The 20,872-nt window shown below is 32.2% G+C and overlaps 1 protein-coding gene across 1 annotated transcript in view; it reads right to left on the bottom strand.

Moving 5' to 3' along the window:
* The window catches only part of Eys (EGF-like photoreceptor maintenance factor), a 1,514,165-nt gene that overhangs the window by 572,796 nt on the left and 920,497 nt on the right, over positions 1-20,872 (bottom strand). Inside the window, 1 exon segment of the mRNA XM_077109730.1 lies at positions 17,758-17,849. Coding sequence (XP_076965845.1) covers positions 17,758-17,849 — 92 coding nt within the window.

Below are 20,872 nucleotides of genomic sequence, written 5' to 3'. Positions count from 1 at the left end.
TTCCTGAAAACTTAAGAAAAATTAAAAGATATCACATTTACATAAATAATAAATAGATGGATAGATAAAATATATTAAATTTTCCAACAGAAACACAGAATGTTAAAAACCAAAATTCTGAGGAAAAATGGCTCCTACTTTGCATTAAAAATTTGAAGTGTAAAATTAAGTCTGACAGTACACTAACTATACATACATATGTGACAAAATGTCACTTCCCTTACATTGTTTAAAGAAACTAGTATATAATATATTTCTACATTTTATTCCAGAAGAGTGGAATAAAACAAAAAAGGAGAAATGATACCTCTAGAAATCACTTGGTCAAATATAAGAGAATATTAAAGTGAAGTCTCATCACTAATAGTCATATGGTATATCTGATGAAAGGTTAGAAAAAGAAAGGTACATTGAAACTATGCAAAGAGCAACTTAGGAAATGATTTATGGAAATGGAGTAGTGAGAGGGTACAAAAAGGAAAGGTAATAACTGTATGGTAATACTGGGTTGCACAAAAATCAGTATGCATAATTTATATTTTTATAATTTGTTTATTGCTTTTCAAAAGACTGACAGGATATGAAAGGATCAGGCTGAACAGACAGTTAATGTAAGACAGGTACATCTTCATCTAATTATAACATGGAGTCAATGATAATTTTGGCAATAAATATATAAAAATATGTATAGGCATTTATCATTTAGAAGTGTGAAGATGGAAATATAGAAGAAATTTCTGAAGATTTAAAAATATTTACCTTTGAGATAAAGTAGGACTTGGAGAGGACTTTTTCCTTTCCTATGTAAACTTCAAATGAAATTTTAAATAACTTAAAAAAAATTCCAATGTAAAAACCCAATCAAAACAATAGTAAACAAACAAACAAACAAACAAAAAACACCAGAAATACATCCTACACATGAGCAGAAGAACGACAAGAAAGTATCCTAGTGTTAATGAGCAATAATACACTCAAAGGATTTCAGAATCTTTGCTGCCTGGTGGAAACCCTTAGTGATGATGGGAGCACACTATGAGCTATACAAGTTTGTAAATAAAATTGCAAGTAAATTTATTGCAAAGAAGTCATAGGTCGTAAGTCTCCTGCTACAAAAGTGTAAGTTCCAAGAGATCACTCTGCTTACCTGCATTTTCAGTTTTGTTTTTCTTGGATGATGCTAAGACAATAAGTAACTTATTTAAAATGCATGTATAGATGTTTCCAATTGTGTAGCATCACTGGCCATTTTTATTAAAATTAAACATCATCGCAGTTTACTTTCTCTCTTGCTAGACACAGGATTACTCTTGGCAATATCATAAGCATCCTCTGCATATGTCACATTGCTCTCTGATGTTTTATGTATAAGTCTGAGGACAGTTCTAAAAACGCAATGTCATATCCAAATGCATTATTGGAAAATGCTCCAGTTTATTGGGAAGAGTTCATAGGTTCCATTATTTTGAGTTGCGAAATGTGCTACTTTCTATTGGGTCCATTTTGAAAGTATGTTTACTCATTAGTAAAAATTATGAGTGATTTTTCAGTTTTCTTCAAATCGTAAGGCATAAAGCTAGATGTGTTTTAATTGTACTTTAATGTCTCATAAGGAAATGCCCTCTAGTAAGCCTCAGGCAAATGGTAGGCTGTTGACAGTTCCTTTGGAAAAACTTCATTTGATTATATTAGTATTTTTTCTTGTCCTAAATATTAAAAAGAAGTAAGCTGAAGTTTCGAAGCTTCATAGAAATGATCACAGAGATTTTTTTCTTTTCTTTTCAAAATGTTAGACTAAAATTGAGCTTGAAGTATAAAAGGCTACTTTCAACAAAGCTGCTCATATGCTAATCCAAAAGAAGTTGATCTCCCCTTGGAAAGAATCCTAGAAAACTGAATTGGAGGCAGATTTTTTTTTGGCCACCTTCGCACATGAGTTTCTTCAGAGTAGTGGCAGAAATCAATGGTTTCCTTAAATAAAACACTCCAGGGACAGAGGAAATCAGGGCCTGGCTCTGTTCCTAGAATTTGTGTTTTTGCTTGTATGATCATTCCTTAGTAAGTACTTTCAAAGTCAAATTCCTTATTCTACATTCATAATCAAAAGAAATAAGAACCCAAACTTGGATATAAAATTTGATACTTAAAGTAATTCTCACCTTAGTGTTACCAAATCTACATTCTCTGGACTCTGATCTATGACAAAATTACTGAAAGCAGCAATAAAACACTCAAATTCTGAGCTTGTTACAATTATTTCATATTTTAGCACATGTGAATTAATTTCAGCATAAACCTTGTAAACCATTATAACTTTTCCCCATTTCTTCAGGTTTCTTTTTGTCTCCAAATAATTAATTCATTTATCCAAACATATATTATTAATTCATTCATTCAAATAAGTTCTATAGACATTTGATTTGTGTCACTTACCATACCTTAACACTAAGGAATTGAGGCCCATTGATTTGTAGAATGCCAATTCTTTTGAGGCATTAATGGTATATCTTGGTAAAGTTATTTAAACTCTGTCAAGACACATGAATAAAATTTCAGTACCTTACCCTGAACAAAATGGTGGCTATGGCATAAAAGATAATGATAGTTAAAAAAACAAAACAAAACAAAAAGCTGTTAATATTGATGATAACATAACAATAATATTAGCTAATATTTATAAATGATTACTAAATGGGTTTTACCTATTTTATCTTTCCTAACCCTCAATATACCCAGAAAGACTTAGAAGATGATTTGACAAAATTGTGCAATAAGTGATGATGATAGTATCAGAACTCTGTTGGTGCAACTCAAGAACTCATGCCTTTTAAGACCATGTTGTGTGGAGTTGGAATGTAGTCATGACTTACTACTGTCTCATTACTTCACATTCTAGACATAGTGGAATCACAATTAGTAGCCTGACCCATTACTGTGAAAGCAGCACATGAGTATTTATAATTTTGAAATCAAATCATAAACATATTTGCAAAGATTTATTGAGTACTTTCTAAAGCAAGGCACATGCTTGTATGATATGCATAATGACCTTCTGAAATGGGTACAATTATAATGTGCATTTAACAAATGAGTGGCTTTAGGTCCTATGTTGCTCAGTAACAAGCACAGTGTTGCACAATCAGTGACAGTGTTAGGATTTGCTCTATGTTTCCTGAAATCTGTTTTCATTGGCATACTATACTTCTGTGGTATCAGAAAAGTGAAAATATCCATGTTTTATCAAAATAGTCCATTAAAATATATTTTGTTATTGAATTAAATTACATTGAAAATGGCAAGTTTTCAAACAATTAAATCCTGTGAAGGTCACTAAGAATCATCCTTTCAAGGATTTAGTTGCTTCTTAATTATTATTTATGAAAAAGATGAAAAATAATTCTAGTTTTTCAAGTCTCACAAAATATGCATATTCTTTCTTTTAACTAGTTTGATGCCATCCAAATTAAAACAGCTTATAATAAATCTGTTTTTCAAAATGTTTTACTATGGTTATTTGGATTGTGGAGTGGTGACTTAAGAATGCTTCCAGGGGAAGAGAGGAGCCATAGGGTAGTTATAGTAGCCCCCAACACAACTCTTCCTACTGTGTGCTGTGCAGGTCTCTACCAGAACCCCTCCTTCAATTATTTTATACTGTAGCTATCTACCTAAGATCCTCGTTGCAAAAATTCTCTGTAAAATTGTAGACTGTTCAATTCCTAACAACTGAGTGCACAGTGAGCACATATTAAAGCTTTAAGAAGCTTCAGAGTAATTTTTTTGGAAATAAAAAAAATTAATATCCACCTTGATGCTATGTCTTTCTTAAACAGCAGAAAGCACTGAGATTTTTTTCTGAAATTGAGTCTAAAGGCATCCCATATTTTGCCCTGTGTGTCATCTAACAAAGAAAACAGTTCTCTCACCAGCACCCATTGGGACTGGATGACATCAGTAACTACATGACTACTTGTACCTCCTGTGCCTTGGCACTCTGTTGGAATTACAAGGGCAGAGGGAGAGATCCCCATTGACTGGAATTGCTTTTTTACTATATCATCAGAATGGAGAATAAAATGGAAATTAAGTGAATTTGTAGAAAGTAAAATTATATATCTTACATACCTGAGATCCTGGTAGATATCTACATGCTACAATTGCAAAAGAAACCTAAGGTTGGAGAAATTTCTGTATGATGCAACAGAATTAAGTCTCATCAGACCCGTGCTTCTCCATCTTATTCTCCCACTTATGTCCCAAGTTAGATTTATTTTGTGGTTTGATTATGCTGTCCTTCAGGAGGTGAGCTGTAGTGGGGTGTTAAGGATGTTCCATGTGCTTTGGCTAATGACCACCAGCTTCTTTGCTATAGAAATGGTTAGAGTGTTGTAGGGATGTCATGGTGTCGACTGAATAGGAAAAAATCAAGAAAAACAGAACGGTCCAGTCTGTGATCAAAATTTAAAACTTTCCTATTTGCTAAAAAAAATCTCATCTTGATTTCCAGTTGCTAAAAATCTCATCCTGATTAGCTCTGCACAACTCTTTTTCTCTTTAGACTATTTATTATATCATAAGTGGCTATGGTTAAGGGAGTGGGTAGTTATTGAGGTTATTATTTCTCATTAGTATAATTCTTCTAAAGATCCAAATAGAAATATGTAGGTGGTACTTTTGCCTTATCTTATCAAGAAAATTTTTAAAAAATTAAGAACATTCTCTGGTTAGGGCATGTTGACAAGTAAAATTTTATCTTTGATTCAGGAAGCATTTAAAGATAAGCCACTTTCTAAATCCAAAACATAATGGATGTTATTTCCTCCTTCAAAAATTCAAAATAGAAAAACGGTTTGCTCCTTTTCTCTTTTCCAAAATCAGAATAAAAAATAATTACCCATTCTTCGAAATAATTTTGAAACTGTTGATTACTTTTGAAATAGTTCATAAAGTGTGTGAGTGTGTGCATGCTCACATGCTCATGCACATGCATATCAGTGGTTCTCACTGAGGGTATGTGCTTTGCTCTTGTGAATCCTGGCAACTTTTGGTAGTATTCAATATAAGAGCTATTTTTGGTTATCACACATGAGGGGAGAAGCAAAAGCCAGGGATACAACTAAATATTCTACAATACACAGGAGAGCACCTCACAACAAAGAATTATCCATCTTGAGAAGCAAAGGCAGTTCCAGGACAGCCTCAGCAACTTAGTGTGACCTTCAGCAACTTAGCAAGATTCCATCTCAAAAATCAAAAAGGACTTGGGAAGTAGCTCCTGATAATGTGTCTCTGGGTTTGATCCCTAGTACATTGACAATAATTATTCATCCTCAAATATTAAATAGTGTTGAGATAAATAGATGGAGAATTTTTTTCTAATAAAGAGATTAAACAGGGTGTTGATAGACTCCATGGTACCTAAAACATATTACTTGAAACAAGGAAAGTATCCCTTGTTTTGGGTACAGATGTCTTTATTTGCTTAGGTAAATACATGTGGTACATTTGTGCAATGCTAACAGGCCTTTAGACAATTAAATAGCTTATCTATCTATGCTCTGTTTTGGAATAAAGAAATAAGGGCTATGGTAAATGGATCATACTGATGTTCATCTGCTAAGGATTTTTAGACTGCATGGCATTAGTGTACTTGGTTAACTGGCAGGGTTGGGACTCTCAAAGATAAAATACTGGACTTCCTGTTGTGAAGGTTCAATTGAATAACTAAGAACAGAAATATTTTCTTTGAGTTATCTTTGATTTCTGATTTGTTTTTATTTTTAAATACCAGAGTCTCAGAAGAAATCTTCATATGATGATTATCATCATATTGTTGCAGTGGATCCATATTAATAAATTTGTTCTTAATTGTTCTAACGATGACAGAGCAAGAGGTTAATTACTCTGAACATAATGTCTACATTCACCTTGTGTTACCATTGGTTTAATATTCCTGTCACCTCACAAGCATATCTGAGAGTACCAATTACTTTCTTTCATAGTGTAGATTAGAAAAGTAACAGGCATAACATACATTTAATTTTACATTTTGTTAGACTATATGTCATTTTACAATTGTCTTTTAAAATGTAATATGTGGCTACTAGAGCTATAAAAAATGCAATGTGCTTTCTTTTCTATTTTTTAAAGATAATTTTGTTTTGGGAATATCAAATGCCTATTTTGTAAAGGTTGTATTCATTTATGCACTCATTAAATTAATCAATCATTCAGTAAACATTTATTCATTGTTTTGCAAAGCAAATTGTTAGGTCATGAGAACACAAAAATTAACAAGCAAAGTTTTTGCTCTCAAAATGCTTAGCTTTTAATTTTAGAATATTTTCTGTTTGGATTAATAATTATTGATATAAAGACTGATTAGAAGGAAGTAAATTAAAATGTATAATCACTTTCATTTTAAGTCATATGTCACATAAATATCAATTTAAAACCAGCATATCCAAAATATTAGGCAATCTCATTCTCCAGTTATAAATTAAATTCCTATTTCAAATTCAGGCAGCTAAACATTTTAAGTATAAGTTTATTATATATATTTAAATGGATACAGCATTTCTAATTAGTCTCAAGTACTCACAGAAATGTAGGACACAGAATTTTCTAGCATAACTGAGTTTTTGAGCCTCTTGAGGTGGCATGGTAATCCCAACAGAGGAATGGGCTGTCTTTAATAGATACATTAATAAGCCAAATTCTCTGGACTGCCAATGAGATAACCAATGACCAGCTTTGTAAAGTTTTAAATAGAACATATTTCTTAATTTAATTTCAAATATATGCATGTATATAACATAATCACTTCTAATTATTTTAAATGTACTAATTTTATGGAAAAAATATTTACTTTTATACTTGTACTTTCATTGTCAAATTTAAAAAATAATATTCTAAACATTTTTCAACCAATAGAATAAAATTAAGTTTCCATTTTAGTGAAGGAGTTCTTCAATAATTCATATATGTTTCAACTGCAAAATATTATGAGATAAAGTTTGACTCAATTTAAATGTTTCAACTCTTTGAAATAACTCCACAATAATGATAACACAGTTGATAAATCAGCTGTGTTTCCATATTTTTGGCAGTTTGCAACCTCAATCAAATATGCTTATGATACAAGAACATCCAGTAAAATTCATATGCATCTGTTAATAAATTTTTAAAAAGGAGATATTTAAAGATATTTGGGGGGGGGGCGAAGAGGACTCCTTTAAACTATTGAGAGTATTATTGTCAATATTAAGTACCTATAATATATTGGATTTATAATGTATCAGATTGTTATTCATATTAGTGTGAATATAAAACAATGACATATAAATCTGGAGAAAAAAATTTTAAAGAGAGAGAGATAGAGATAGAGAGAGAGAGAGAGAATTTTAATATTTATTTTTCAGTTTTCAGTGGACACTACATCTTTATTTTATTTTTATGTGGTGCTGAGAATCGAACCCAACGCCCCACACATGCCAGGCGAGCGCTTTACCACTTGAGCCACATCCCCAGCCCTGGAGAAAAATTATTTGAGACTGAATCTAATTAGTTGGAAAGCCGAGAGACTATACCAAAATGGGCCTTTGGTTTCTATGACATCTCCAAACAGCTTCTGCTTTATTTTTCTGTAAACCCTATTATTGCTATGACCATAGACATGGCTCATTCTGATTTCTTTCCTTCCTTTATAATTTTCTCTGTTCATCAACATCCAGCTATCTTTGATATCTGGAATCAAATTTCATTCTTACCTCTAATTCATTATTTAATATCTATTTATCAATCAGCTACATTCCAATTGCATGCTAGGTGCTGGTGAAGTGTTCAGCACGGGACAAAACAGACAAGTCCCTGACCCATGAGTTTAGTGTCTCCTTAGGAACACAGAAACAATGAAAAAAAATCAGGAAGTATAATGCTAAGTGGGAACAATGTGAGAAACCATCTGAGAGGAGACCATCTGTTCTCTGCACAGAACAGTCTAGGAGGGATACCTGAGATGACTTTTAATCCAAAACTTTAATAATGAAAAAGAAGCCATGTGGTTCCAATGTGAGGACAGAAGAGGAAAGAATGACAAGAAAAGACACTGTTTCAGCTAGAAGGAATAGTGAGATTAAAGACCTGTTGTGGAAAAAAAAACTAGATGGTTTCAGAAGTGACAGAATGTCAAAGTCAATGGAGCATAAGAGGCGAAGAAATCATGTATAGTGAGGTGGAGGAAAATAGGTAAAAGGCCAATTATGCAGGATCCAGTGATCAGAGAGTCTGGATTTTATTCTCACAGAAGAGGAAAACCACTCAAACCTTCAAACAGAGTTGTAACTTGATGCAATGTACTTTAAACAAATACCCTGGCACAGAAGTAAGCAAAACAAAACTGCAGAAGTCCAGCTGAAAAGTGATGAAGACTCAGACTATAATGAATTCAGAGGGGAGAGACCTACCCAGTGTATAAGTAGTAGTGATATTTACTAAGATGGAAAAAATCCTAGGCATTGTGTAAGGGTGTGTGGGTGTGGAATGGAGAAGTGATGGGGCTGTTAGGGGTAGAGTGTCAGGAATTTCATTCTGGATAGGTTAAGTTGAAGATATGAATGAGAAATAGAAAAGAAGTTAGGTTATTGTTTGTATATATGTATCTGGAATTCAGAAGGAAAGTAAGCTGGAATGAGTCTAGTAAGAGAAAGAAAAACCAGCCACGGAGACAGAAACGATTCAAAATTAGATTTTTTTCCTTCCACATTCTCATTGGTGCATTATTGTATATAATGATGGGATTTGTCGTTACACATTTGTACACACACACAATATAAGTTGGCCAATAATACTTCCCTCTGTCCTCCCCTTAAAAATTATTCTTTCTAAAGCAGACATAAAAATTGATTCTAAGCAGATTATGAGCTTTCTCAGTATTCCTCCCTCAAGAAAAGGAGGAGGAAGAGGGAAGGTAGTAGTAGTGGAGGAAGGAGGAATGTTCTCACTAAAATGCTTAGCACAATTAAGTCAGAAAACAATTTACTGGCTTTGTCAACATGAAAGTCATGTAGTGTGACCATTGTTTTGCTTTGCACAGAACAAGACTTGTTTGTGTTGTCAGAGTAAAAACTGACAATAGCCCTTTTTTGTTTAAAAACAAACAAAATAAAGCCCAAAACAGCTATCATCTAAAGGATAAAACTCCCTACTCACGGGTGGCATTAACAAAATCTGTGTTGGTTTTGGGAACATGGGAGCCAAATTGAATTAGTTTGAAGAGTAAATAGCAGGTAACAAAATCAAAATCCCATGTGTAATAAATTTCTAAGATATGTGGCTCTGAATAGGAATGGGATAAAAGTAATATAGGAGCTCAAAGTGATGTGTTGCTGTCAGGGAATTTTAAAGACTGCTTTTGCTCTTTAGGAAATGGTCTAGCAGTGAGAAAAAGATGGATAATGTAAGCAAAAGGGTGCCATTAAAAGAGAGGTGTCCTTGAGAATGTGGAAAGTGATGGAGTCCAGGATTACAAGTGGAGGGCAGGCGTTGGATAGAAGTAAGTCTACCAAGTAGTAAAAGAGTTAAACTATTTCCCTGAACCCTGCCCTTTAGACTTAGGGCATTCTATCCTAAACTTTCCCTACTTCCCCAATAAGCAATTTATCATGTCATGCCTATCCATAGTTCTCAAATGGTGGTTTCCAGCTATCCTTAACTATTCCGACTTTCTTAGGATTTGTTACTTTGTTTCTGACAATTTAAGAACTACTATGCCTAATTTGTTATAATGTATTCAATTATATAAGATGATCTTTTTTTTCCACAATATGATCACATTATTTCAAGCACGATTTTTGAAACTCTTGCAAAAGTTTAAGCTTCTTGTAGAAATACCAGATCATATGTTACCTTAAATTTGGGCAAATTTATTAACACTGTGTTCTTTCATAGTAGCATGATAGTTATTAATGATTTGTTCTCTTAAAAACAAGTAAAATGACAGGGATATCTAGGAATGCACATTTCATTGGTTCCTAGAAATTTTTTGCCAATGAATCTGTGGATGTAGCCTTAACATATTCTTTCCTAGTGACATGTGGTGATCAATGAGGCTTTAACAATTAAAGCAACCTGAAAGGTCGTAGAAGAGAGTAAGGCAAAGCAACAGAGAGCCAAAAATTATAGAGAATGTCAGATACAGAAAAGATTTGTGTACTTCAATGATGTACACACATGCTTTTCTGTGTGGCTTTGGTAAATGACCCTTTGGGAGGTGTGCCATGCTTCCCAATTAGAATGCTTTGTAACTGAACTTGAAGCTTGCAACTTGTATTATCCTCTCATTAGAAGGGAAAAAAAAAAAGGCCATTCTAGAAAATGATATTTGGCTTTTTTGAGTTTTGATGTGAACAGAAATATGGTATACAATTTTGCAATGTAATATACAACGAAAGGATATAGACTTGACTTCTAATTCTGAAGTCATTCCAATGAACATAAAATAACAAGTTGCATGGAAGCAATTGTTAAGTCACGCTTCAGAATTCCTTTCCAGAAAATCACTCTCCATTACTAAAGGCAACTTTAGAAATAAGACTAAATGAAATAGGTTAGGTCCTTTTCAACTTATGAAATGAAGCTGACAATATTTATGGGATAAATTGAATTGTGTTAATTTTCTGGAAAAATGATTGCTGATTAAAATGTTCTCAAAATTGAATTCTCCTCCCTCCACACAATTGACTCCCAACATTTGACTAATTTATTTGGCTGACACTAATTCAGTAAGTTAATTATACTGTGGTGGTCTTCATCAACAAGTAAGAACTATTTAAAAAATTTAAATTCAAGGTATATAGTATTTCAAAATGCACTCAATAAGATCATAGCCTTTCAACTTTAGGAAAATTAAAATCTATCACTCAACAATTGCTTTTAATATTCCAAATTTCTCTTAATGAAATAATCCTAATATTTATTAATTTTTATATTTATACTGAAATAACCAACAGAAAGGTTTTCCAAAGATATGACCAGTATAAACTTATTTTCTCATTTTGACAAGCTTTTGTATAGTCTCTGTTTTCTTATAAAACCAATATTGAAATTATGAACTATCAATTTGCACTTCCAATGTTTTTATCAGCATAGGAGACAGAGTTCACCTCTTTGCAGGGATAAGAGGAAAATGAGGCAAGCTAGAAAGGCAGTGTAAGCCATGCTGCATAATAAGCAGTAGAAAGTTCAAGCAACCAGAACTTTGAGCTCTAAGTTTCTCTTTTATCAGGTGAGAGCACAGACAGCATCTAAAACAAGACAAATTTCAGGTCAAATTAAAAAATGTAGGTCCCAATAATTACCTATGGAAATCTATATTTATAATGTTCTAGCCTTTGTTTCTATGTGTTGTCCAGCCTCCAGAGGCACCTGTTTGGATGGCTCAGCCATTATTATGATTCATCCATCACTTCTATCGTACTAAATACATGATGTTGGAAAAAAGAATACAACTCTATGATTGTTTACTTCTGACCTATATATCATCTCATTTAAAAGGGTGCTTAAAATATATTTGGAAATTATCTTTCCTGATAGAATATGAATCAGACTTCTGCCTTTTATCCTCTTTTAGTTTTTATATCCAGATGTGTGGTAAAATACCTGGCTATTCACAGCTGACAGTAGCTTTATTAACTGATAGCTCCTCAGTAAATGCTCATAGACACTACTTGCTACTTCTGATGGGCAATGCATCTCCTCCTTCTACTGAGACATGATGAAAATCATTCCTAAAGCTCTTGGTAAACTGTAGGCTGAATATCAACTACATAGTTTCAGCTTTAATTTCTAATCAATGATAATCAATCCCTTGTTTCAGGGGAAGAAACAAAAACTTTGATGTTAGTACAACAAATAGAACTCTGAGTCCCTCTACAGTATGAATGATAGCAATAACTTTTTTTGATATTTATTTTATTCATTTTGTATTGGGTTAAATAGTTTCAAACTTTCAAGTAAAATGATGGCAAGTGTCCCACTTTTTAATGTTTGAATATTCTAACATTTGTTTTAAAATAGGTTTTAAAAAGTAGTAACCAATTTATTAGGGCATTTGAATATATGGAGTTATAATAAAGCTTAATTTTCCTTTGGGTAAGTGATCCTATGATGATTACACTTTAAATTTTCTTTTCCAAAGTTAAATGACAAAGTTTCAGTCTTTCAACCACATTTTGTGTTGAACAAATGTATAATGGGGAAAAAGAAAATGAAAGTAGATTTATGTTAGAGGGACATTTTGCTGGGTGAATAAATACCGTTTTAGAATCACAATCAATTGTTTTTTCTTTATTTTGTTCAAGTTGAAATAAAATCATTATTTCATTGGCATGTTTTTCTTGACACTACTGACAGTGGTTAATGAATAGATTAATGAAATAATGTACACACTTCATTAGAGAAAGAAAAATCTTTACTTTTGGAAAGTGGTTAAGTGGCTTATTACTTTTTCTTTCCACTTCACTGATTTTCCTGCACTTGGAGCCAAAGTACTCCTGCTTTGGTTACCACATGTTTAGTCCATAGTATTATTATAAATATCTTGGAAGACAGACTTCTTTTGGAAAAGAAGTTGCACAACTTTGATACTTATGATGACAGTTCTGATTATCTTCATTCCAATTTTCACCTACAATAAGTGATTTCTTTCAAATTGCTCTGTTTTTTGAATGCACAATTTGCTGCATTTTAGATAACATTCTCTACCAAACACAGCAGAAACTTAAATTTTATGGTGTGAAGATGAAATAATTTGTCATTTTCAGGCAGAGTGTCCCAACATTGATAAAAATGTTGGGTAGTTTAAATATTAGAAATATAAGAAAATAATGCAATTGTTTATAATATGTAATTTGATATTGTGTACATTTTTGATCAAGGTATAATTATTTAATAAATAAATAGCATACATATTAACTTATGTTTTATATGCAGTGCAGTACTGATTATTACATTTTGTTTTAATCCTAAAAGTACAGTTATTTATTTCTCTTTTAGAAATATTTCTTATCATATCTATCCTGCATTTTTTTAACTGATGTTTTTCCTCCTGAATGCAAAGCTAGAAAATTTTTCTAGGTGCTCTTCCCATTCAGTGTGTCCACATGACTAAATTCTAGAGAGCACAGTGCAAAAGAAAGTGGAATGTGTTATTTCTATCCCACCTATTCTCCACCATGCTGATTTAAGGAGACTTGAGTTTTCAGTGTGTTTTCAAACACATTGCAATTTTCAACTAACATAATTTAAATATGTTTGAATGAATGAGCTTTTTGCAAAGAGGAGGTTGGAGATTGGAGAATCCATATTTAATGGAAGTCAACAGAGTTACTTTGATACCACCTTTACATGTAAAGACTAGAAGGAAGTAAGGAGTGATCAGAACGCAGAGGAGAGTGCCAGGAAAAGAGTCCAGCAGTCTGTTGGGCACACTCAGGTCAAGGGAATAGAACTCCTGCCCTCACTATCCTCCTCTTCTCATTTCCTGTCACTGAAGAAAGCTCAAGGTCAAGGGGACACCATACTAGTTTGGTGATGCTGTCTTACAAAGTACCCCAAACTGAGTGGCTAAAGCAAATGCAATTTTTTTGTCTCACTGTTCTGTTGGTTATAAGTTCAAGATTAAGGTGTTGTCAGGTTTGAATTCTGCTGAAGACTGTGAGAATAGAATCTGTTCCAGGACTCTGTCCTTCACTTCACATTGTCTTCCTTCTCTGAAAATTTTGTCTGAGTATTGCAATTCCCCTTTTCATAAAGATCCTAATCATATTATATTAAAGGCATTCTGATGACCTCCGTGTAGTTCTATTATCTCTTTAATGATCCTATCTTCAAATAAGGTCATATTTTTAGGTACTAGGGGGTTATGATTTTAACATATTAATTTTGTGGGATCACAATTTAACCAACAATAGAGCCCACTGATATAATCAACATAAGTCAGTTTCAAAAAACCAGAGCCAAGAAGAAGAGATTGTACAATGGATGGGAGCCCAGAAATGTTGTATACTGTAGACTACAGTACCCTACTTTGAGAAGAAAACACTTCTTTGTTCATATTATTTGCTTTTTATACAGATGTCTATTGCTTGAGATGCTGTTCCCAGGTCTCACTGTGGAATTTTATGATGTACCTGACTACCACTACACTTTTATACTTTATTCTCACTCTTTCCTATATAAATAATCTTAAAATAATTCCCTTTTCTTCTTTTTTGATACCATTACATATTAAGGAAAATGTTTCTCCTGTCATCATCTAATAGACAAAATGTAAGGGATTCAGGCTTTGTATTCAGTTCTTATTGGAGAAAATATTTGTTGATGTGGGGATTTCATGATATATGTCAAACTTCCTACAGATTGTTCATTGTTCACAAAAACACTATGCTCTTTTTTCCCCCAAATTGTGTGAATTTATTACATGTTCACAAGGCTGTACATAAAGGGTAGCTTATAAATGATTTTCTTAAGGATAACTGAAGATGTCCTCTTTGAGTCTAGCTTGACTCTGTACAGTTCATAAATAAGAAACTGCCTACCTATTCCAACAATAGAGCAAAACTAATAATTTCTCTATGAGAAAGTTCTACTCGAATTCCTGCAGTTTACTTACAAATCAGGATGTTGACTGTAAGTTTAAGTATAAGACACAAATGAAGAATGTATTTTTTATTCAAGGTACTGGTTTTAAATGACAGCATTTAAGAAAAGAAAAACAAAACCAAACAAAAACCTCCAAATCCCTCAAAGTTCCATAGCAGAAGAGATCAGAAAAACTAAACTTAATTCTATTTTTGACTCTTAAATTTTACCTTCCTTTCAGGACAAGGTATATGGATGTAGTGACTTTAAGTGAAGAAAATTTTCCAACATGTCCATTATTAAATTCATGATTAGTTTTTATAACATAATTATGTATAAATGAATAATTATATGTTATAGTACAATCAATGCCATACTGTATATATTAAATAGTATATATTAACAATGTAACTACTATACAATGTATTTAAAATTTCTATAAATATACCAACAGACCTGGATAAACTGCAGCATCACATTTTTATATTTGTGTTTGATGGAAAATTCAAATTCTCAAACTCTCTTAGTAACTTGGGCTTAAATATATGTGTGGTGTTCAAAATTGGAGTGACAGATACATACCCATTTCTGTTTTACTTCTTTTTATTTAATTGTTTTTCAGCATTGGAGATTATACTTGGAGTCTATATGTGCTAGGCAAGCACTCAACCACTGAACTACACCCTTAGTCAACTTTACATTTTATTTTGAGGCAGGGTGAAGCTATATTGTTGAAGGTCTCTATGAGTTGCTAATGCTGACTTTCAATCCTCATTCTTCAACCTCCCAAGTTTTTGGGATTACAGGCGTGCACCTCAATGCTGGGCTCTGCTTTACTTCTGGAACGTACCATAAGCTATTGCTCCGTAGTCTAACACCACTGCTTTTCCCATTGTCATTTTCCCTTTCATTAAAATATAACTATAGCTAATTTCTCACTAAAGTGGTATGAGTGTATATACTTTTAATATCTTCATTATACGACTCTGTATTTCACCTGATTTTAAATACTTCAGATTTTCCTCCCTGAGTTTTCTATTTTAAGTAATCATATATATTTTTTAAAGGACCATGTAACTCTGTGGAACAGCTTGTCTTTTTCCTAGTTCTAAAAAATAATAAGCTCACTGGTTTTTCATGGAGTATGTTTGTTTTGTGCTTTCTGTAAGAACTATACATCATAGGGTCTTGCTGTTCTTTTTTCCCCACAGTTAGAAGAGCATGTGAGGAAGGTCCCTTCTTTGTTCAGATATCAGGAGAATGTCATCCTTTAGCAGAAATGAGATGGAAAAGTGCAGAGTTGAGAGTGAAATGTGTGCAACTATTTATATAAGAGTCTGTTAATGGTCAAAAAATTGTGAATACAGAATTATTGGCTGTGTTTAACTTAAAATTAAAGATTTCCCCCTTTTTATCTTATAATAACATTTTTATTGTCATAGAAAATAAATTAATGGAACTCTACTCTTGCTATTTATTAAGGGTAATCATAGAGAAGACTATATTTCTGTAAGTTTTTCTGTTACAATATTTCAAACAAACCAATGACTAGAAAAGAAATATTTCTTAATTTAGATGATTTAGATCGAATATCAAAAGAATGTCAACTATGTTTAATAAAAATTAAACACAACAATGCATGTAAATGGAAAAATTATCATAGTGACATAACACATAAATGAAGGTGATCTTGCTGGGCATAGTGTCACAGTCTGTTATCCCAGTGACTTGGGAGGCTGAGGCAGGAGAATCACAAGTTTGAGGCCACACTTGGCAACTTAGCAAGACCCCATCTCAAGGTAAAAAAATAAAAAGGTCTGGGGTTGTAGCCTAGTGGTAAAGCACCATTGTGTTTTCCATCCCCAGCACTGAAAAAGAGGGGAAAAAAGTGATTTTTTTGGGGGGGTGATATATATTCTTAAAAGTGGCATTGTAATGACAACAGTGAAAAATAGGTATTCTTAAAATTTTTAAATGTTTTGCACCTAATGTTTCCTTTAAAGAAGACTTCAAATGATATTTGGTCACTTTAAAAATACTGAATGAACATATCATAGTGGAAACATTCATCAGGTTAGGAGGCAGGAGATCTGGATTCTAATTTTGCTCCCCACTGATGAGCAATATGATCTTGAGAAATTTGCCTACATTCTATTAGCCTCAACTTTCAAACTGCCACAAGGCTATTTTGGCTGAATTATTTCCCACTAAAATTCATATATTAAGCCAGGTGTGGTGGCTTATGCCTGAAATTCCAGCCTCTCAGAAGGCTGGAACTTGAACTTGAACTTGACTCAAGTTCAAGGCCAGCCTCAACTTAGAGACACCCTGTCTCAAAAAGTAAAAAGTACTGGGGAGTGGTAAAACTCGTGATGAAAAAACATTAAATCTAAATTAGATATATTTTGCTAAAAATAAAAAAGTAAAGTTAAAAACAAATATCATGTTGCAACGGTGCTGGAAAAACTAGTTATATATAGGTAGAGGAATGAAACTAGACCCTTATTTCCCACCCTGCACAAAAATCAAATCAAAATGGATCACCAGCCTTGGAATTAAACCAGTAAGTATAAGTAGTAAAATAAAATAAAAGTAGGAATGAATAAAATATCATGTTACAGTTTGTAGATAGGTACCTGATTTATAGCTGATTTGACAAGTACTTGGAAATGGGGTTGCCTTCTGATACAGCTTTTGGAAATAGCAGAAATGTACATTCTCTAATTTTTCTGGTTTGTGTTATAATGGGTCTTTGTAAATTTCTTCTCTATGTTTCCGATTATTTCAAATTTTTACACTGAATACATTGTATTTTATTTATTGAAAGAAAACAACACCATATTTCATTGCTATAACTCCTTTAAGTGGAAAATAATATGAGGCATTCAGAGCTTCTTCGTAATATGCTTATATAAGTTTGTTGACAATATTACCCATATAACATTCTTTACTTAGTACACTTTTTTAGGATATATAGAAAATCTTGGTAAACATTAATTCACATATAAGCACATGTGAATACTAATCAGGATAACCTCCATTTTAAAATGACGAGGACAATAACCAAAAGAATAGTCTACTACTTATGAGATTAAGTAGAAAACAAGTGTATCTTACCTGATAAACAGTTTATACCTTTGTCCATCATCCACTCTAATGGTAGTTTGAATGCTTTTCAATTTTGTTTCACCAGCACAGAAAAAGTGGTACTAGAAGAAAAAAACATGTTTTTGTTAAACAGATTTTTATTATGAAATTAATATTTTATGGTTGACACAATCTTTACCAATACTTTTCATGTTGCTTTGGGGATACAATAAGTTTGAAATTTAAGAAAAGTAACATCTCAAATATGCAAGTAAAGAGTGCTAAATTTCAAATGTAAAACTCATTGAACGCAAACAGTTGCCAGTCTTCTAGTATGATTCAGTCTTTTCTAGTGTTTTGGAGAACATGGTTGAAAAAAGGTTTCCTGTTTTCCTAGCAGAAACAAATGTTATTAGTAAGCACACACTAGCAGTTAAACAATGCAAAGACTAGTTAATACAATCTAGAGGCCAATGTTAATGTCACAGGAAGAGGGATTTAAAGGTTTTAAAAGTGAACCACACTTTCCAAGCTTTCTGATGCTTAAGGGCATCTAGGACCATCTGTAGTATGACTGCTAATGGGCCAACTAAACCATGGTCTAGAGAGGGAAACCATGTCTATATTGGGTATGAATGAGCAGGTACCCCTGCTAAACCTATGGGCCAGGGGGCAATGACTAATTAACTTTCGAAGCAAGCATGTGCCTGTAAGAATATTGATTATATTGGGGCTGTTTTCCCCTAAAGACTTTAAAGATTTTTATTCTATCTACACGGTATCTATAACTCACATATATGTTAAGAAACAGTTGCCTAGTGTTTCATAACTCCTATGCAGTGAGCTATATTTCAGGTGGTATATCTAAATCTTCACATAAGTAGTACAAATATAAATATATTGCTTTATTTTGATTTTCATAATATTTATCCACTGCAAAGAGTTCCTTTCCTTTATCAATTTATAAACTGTAATTTGATTTTAATTATTTAAGCAACATTAAAATCTTCAATACAGATATGCACTTTGTAGAAAAAAATTTCATTCCATTTTGCTGTACATTCCTCTCAAGCCATGTATAACTAAGTAAACATTGTTATTTATTGAATTCTTACTTTGTGTCCAAGACAGAACATTTAGAACTTTTAATAACTTTGTAATAATTTATATGCTTTTTATGTTTAAAACTTTGAAATTTATAAACTCAGTTATTTGAGCTAAAGTGATAATGTATTAACTAAAGTATACATGTGTGGATGGTCTTCATTTGTTCAAATATACTAGAAAATTATTAGTCATTACTAAATTATTACTTTTCTGTTATATTCAAGAATGTCAAAGTTAAACATTTATTAGATACTTTACATACAATTCTATTAATATTACTTGATTTTACCTTTTATTAAAATAGCTTCAGTATTATATATATATATATATATATATATATATATAAATAAATACATACAATAACTACTGTTTATAAAATTATTACTCTATATATTGAATTATAAAAGGAGTATGCAAGTGTCAAATTAAAAAACAAAAATTTGTGAAGTAGATATCATCTATTATCTGCAGTATTTAGAGGTGGAAACTGGGGTGAGTGACTTGACGTTAGTTAACGATGTATAGTAATTTATTGCACAGCTAATAAGTTCAATTGCCGATATTTGAATGTTTACAGTGAAGATTCCTACTTATAGTTTTGGTATGAGTAAAATATTTTTTAAAAAATAAGTTTGACATATTAAACTTTTCTAAAAACTTAAATTCCTTTTAATATTTTTATAAACAGCTCTGCCATTCTAGAATTTGAATAAGTCTTAAATTATGATCTCTCTAAAAGTGCAGCCATAAATATGTCTTTGTGAAAACTGTAATGTAAATGTAATCCCCTTATGATTATATGTAAAAATTGGTGTGGAAATTGGAGCACAGTCTCACAAATCATCATAGAACAGAGGAATCTAAAAATCATGGTTGAATAACACTGAAATTTCCTCTAAATCATTTTAAGCAAGAATAATGTGAAGTGAAAAGGATATGGATTCTTTGATTTTTATAAAAGAGTGAATTTCCTGATGAACTATCTTTAAAACAGAAGAGCATGTGTAATACAGTCACTCTCTGAGAGCTTTAGTTTGTCTGCAGGTTATTTTTAAGATGCAGGGAGAAAACAGCTAACTACTCTCACATACAGTTATTACATACTAGACACCATTCTATGTGTCTGTAGGAATTTATTCTTTTTGGCCTTTATTTCACAATATGTATTTATTTTCTAATTTAAATATCACAATATATATTTATTCTTCCACACATTTTACAAGTGAGTAAACTTAAGCACAAAATATATACAAAGTCCCAAGCTCCTGAGAGCACAGCTGGGAATCAAACCCTGAGAGCTCAGCTGCAGTCCAAGATTATGAAATCTTACTACCTTTTCTTAAAATAAAAACTGTCCAATAATTGCAGTTCAAAAAATAGTGGTATTATTATTACAGACATGCCAGTTTATATTTTCTTTGTTGTAAAATCTAAGGAAAAGAAATTCTCCAAGTTTCTTCAACCATTTGTTTTATAGTTCCTAAATGTCCTGGTTTAACATATTACAAGTTAATTTTTTTTCTTTACATTTCAAAGTGTAAATAGTGGCATGCCTTCATACTCCGTTAATTCTTAAAACATTTTTATTCACAACTTCTACAGGTTCTGGTACTTATTCATGCTGCCTTTGATTAGAGATGTCCTCAGCGGTGAAAGCAACTAGCTGTTTTAGAATTTGGTCATGGCAGTTGTATTAGCAGAAAAAAACAAACAAACAAAAAAAAATCACGCTGCGGGGAAACATTCTGACATGACCAATTCTCAATTCTCTATATTATATGAGAGTTACCATCTTTTACATTTGCTGTATTTTTGCTTCATCTCAAAGGGCAAAGGAGATTTCTCTCTTAAATGAGAAAAGTGCTGTAGAGTAGGGACAAGATAATTTTTTTAGAGGATTAGATTGATGCAGGGTGATTAGTTATATTATTTCATTCATTATGTAATTCTATTTCTTTTTTATGTTTTTTACTGTTCTTGATATTATGTGTTAACTACTAAAAACAACAACATAAGTTGTTTTTAGTAGATAACACAT

The sequence above is a fragment of the Callospermophilus lateralis genome, chromosome 6 (genome assembly GCF_048772815.1).
Source record: "Callospermophilus lateralis isolate mCalLat2 chromosome 6, mCalLat2.hap1, whole genome shotgun sequence".
Taxonomy (NCBI): domain Eukaryota; kingdom Metazoa; phylum Chordata; class Mammalia; order Rodentia; family Sciuridae; genus Callospermophilus; species Callospermophilus lateralis.
Note: the sequence above shows the minus strand (reverse complement) of the source record. Positions and strands in the feature narration are given on the sequence as shown.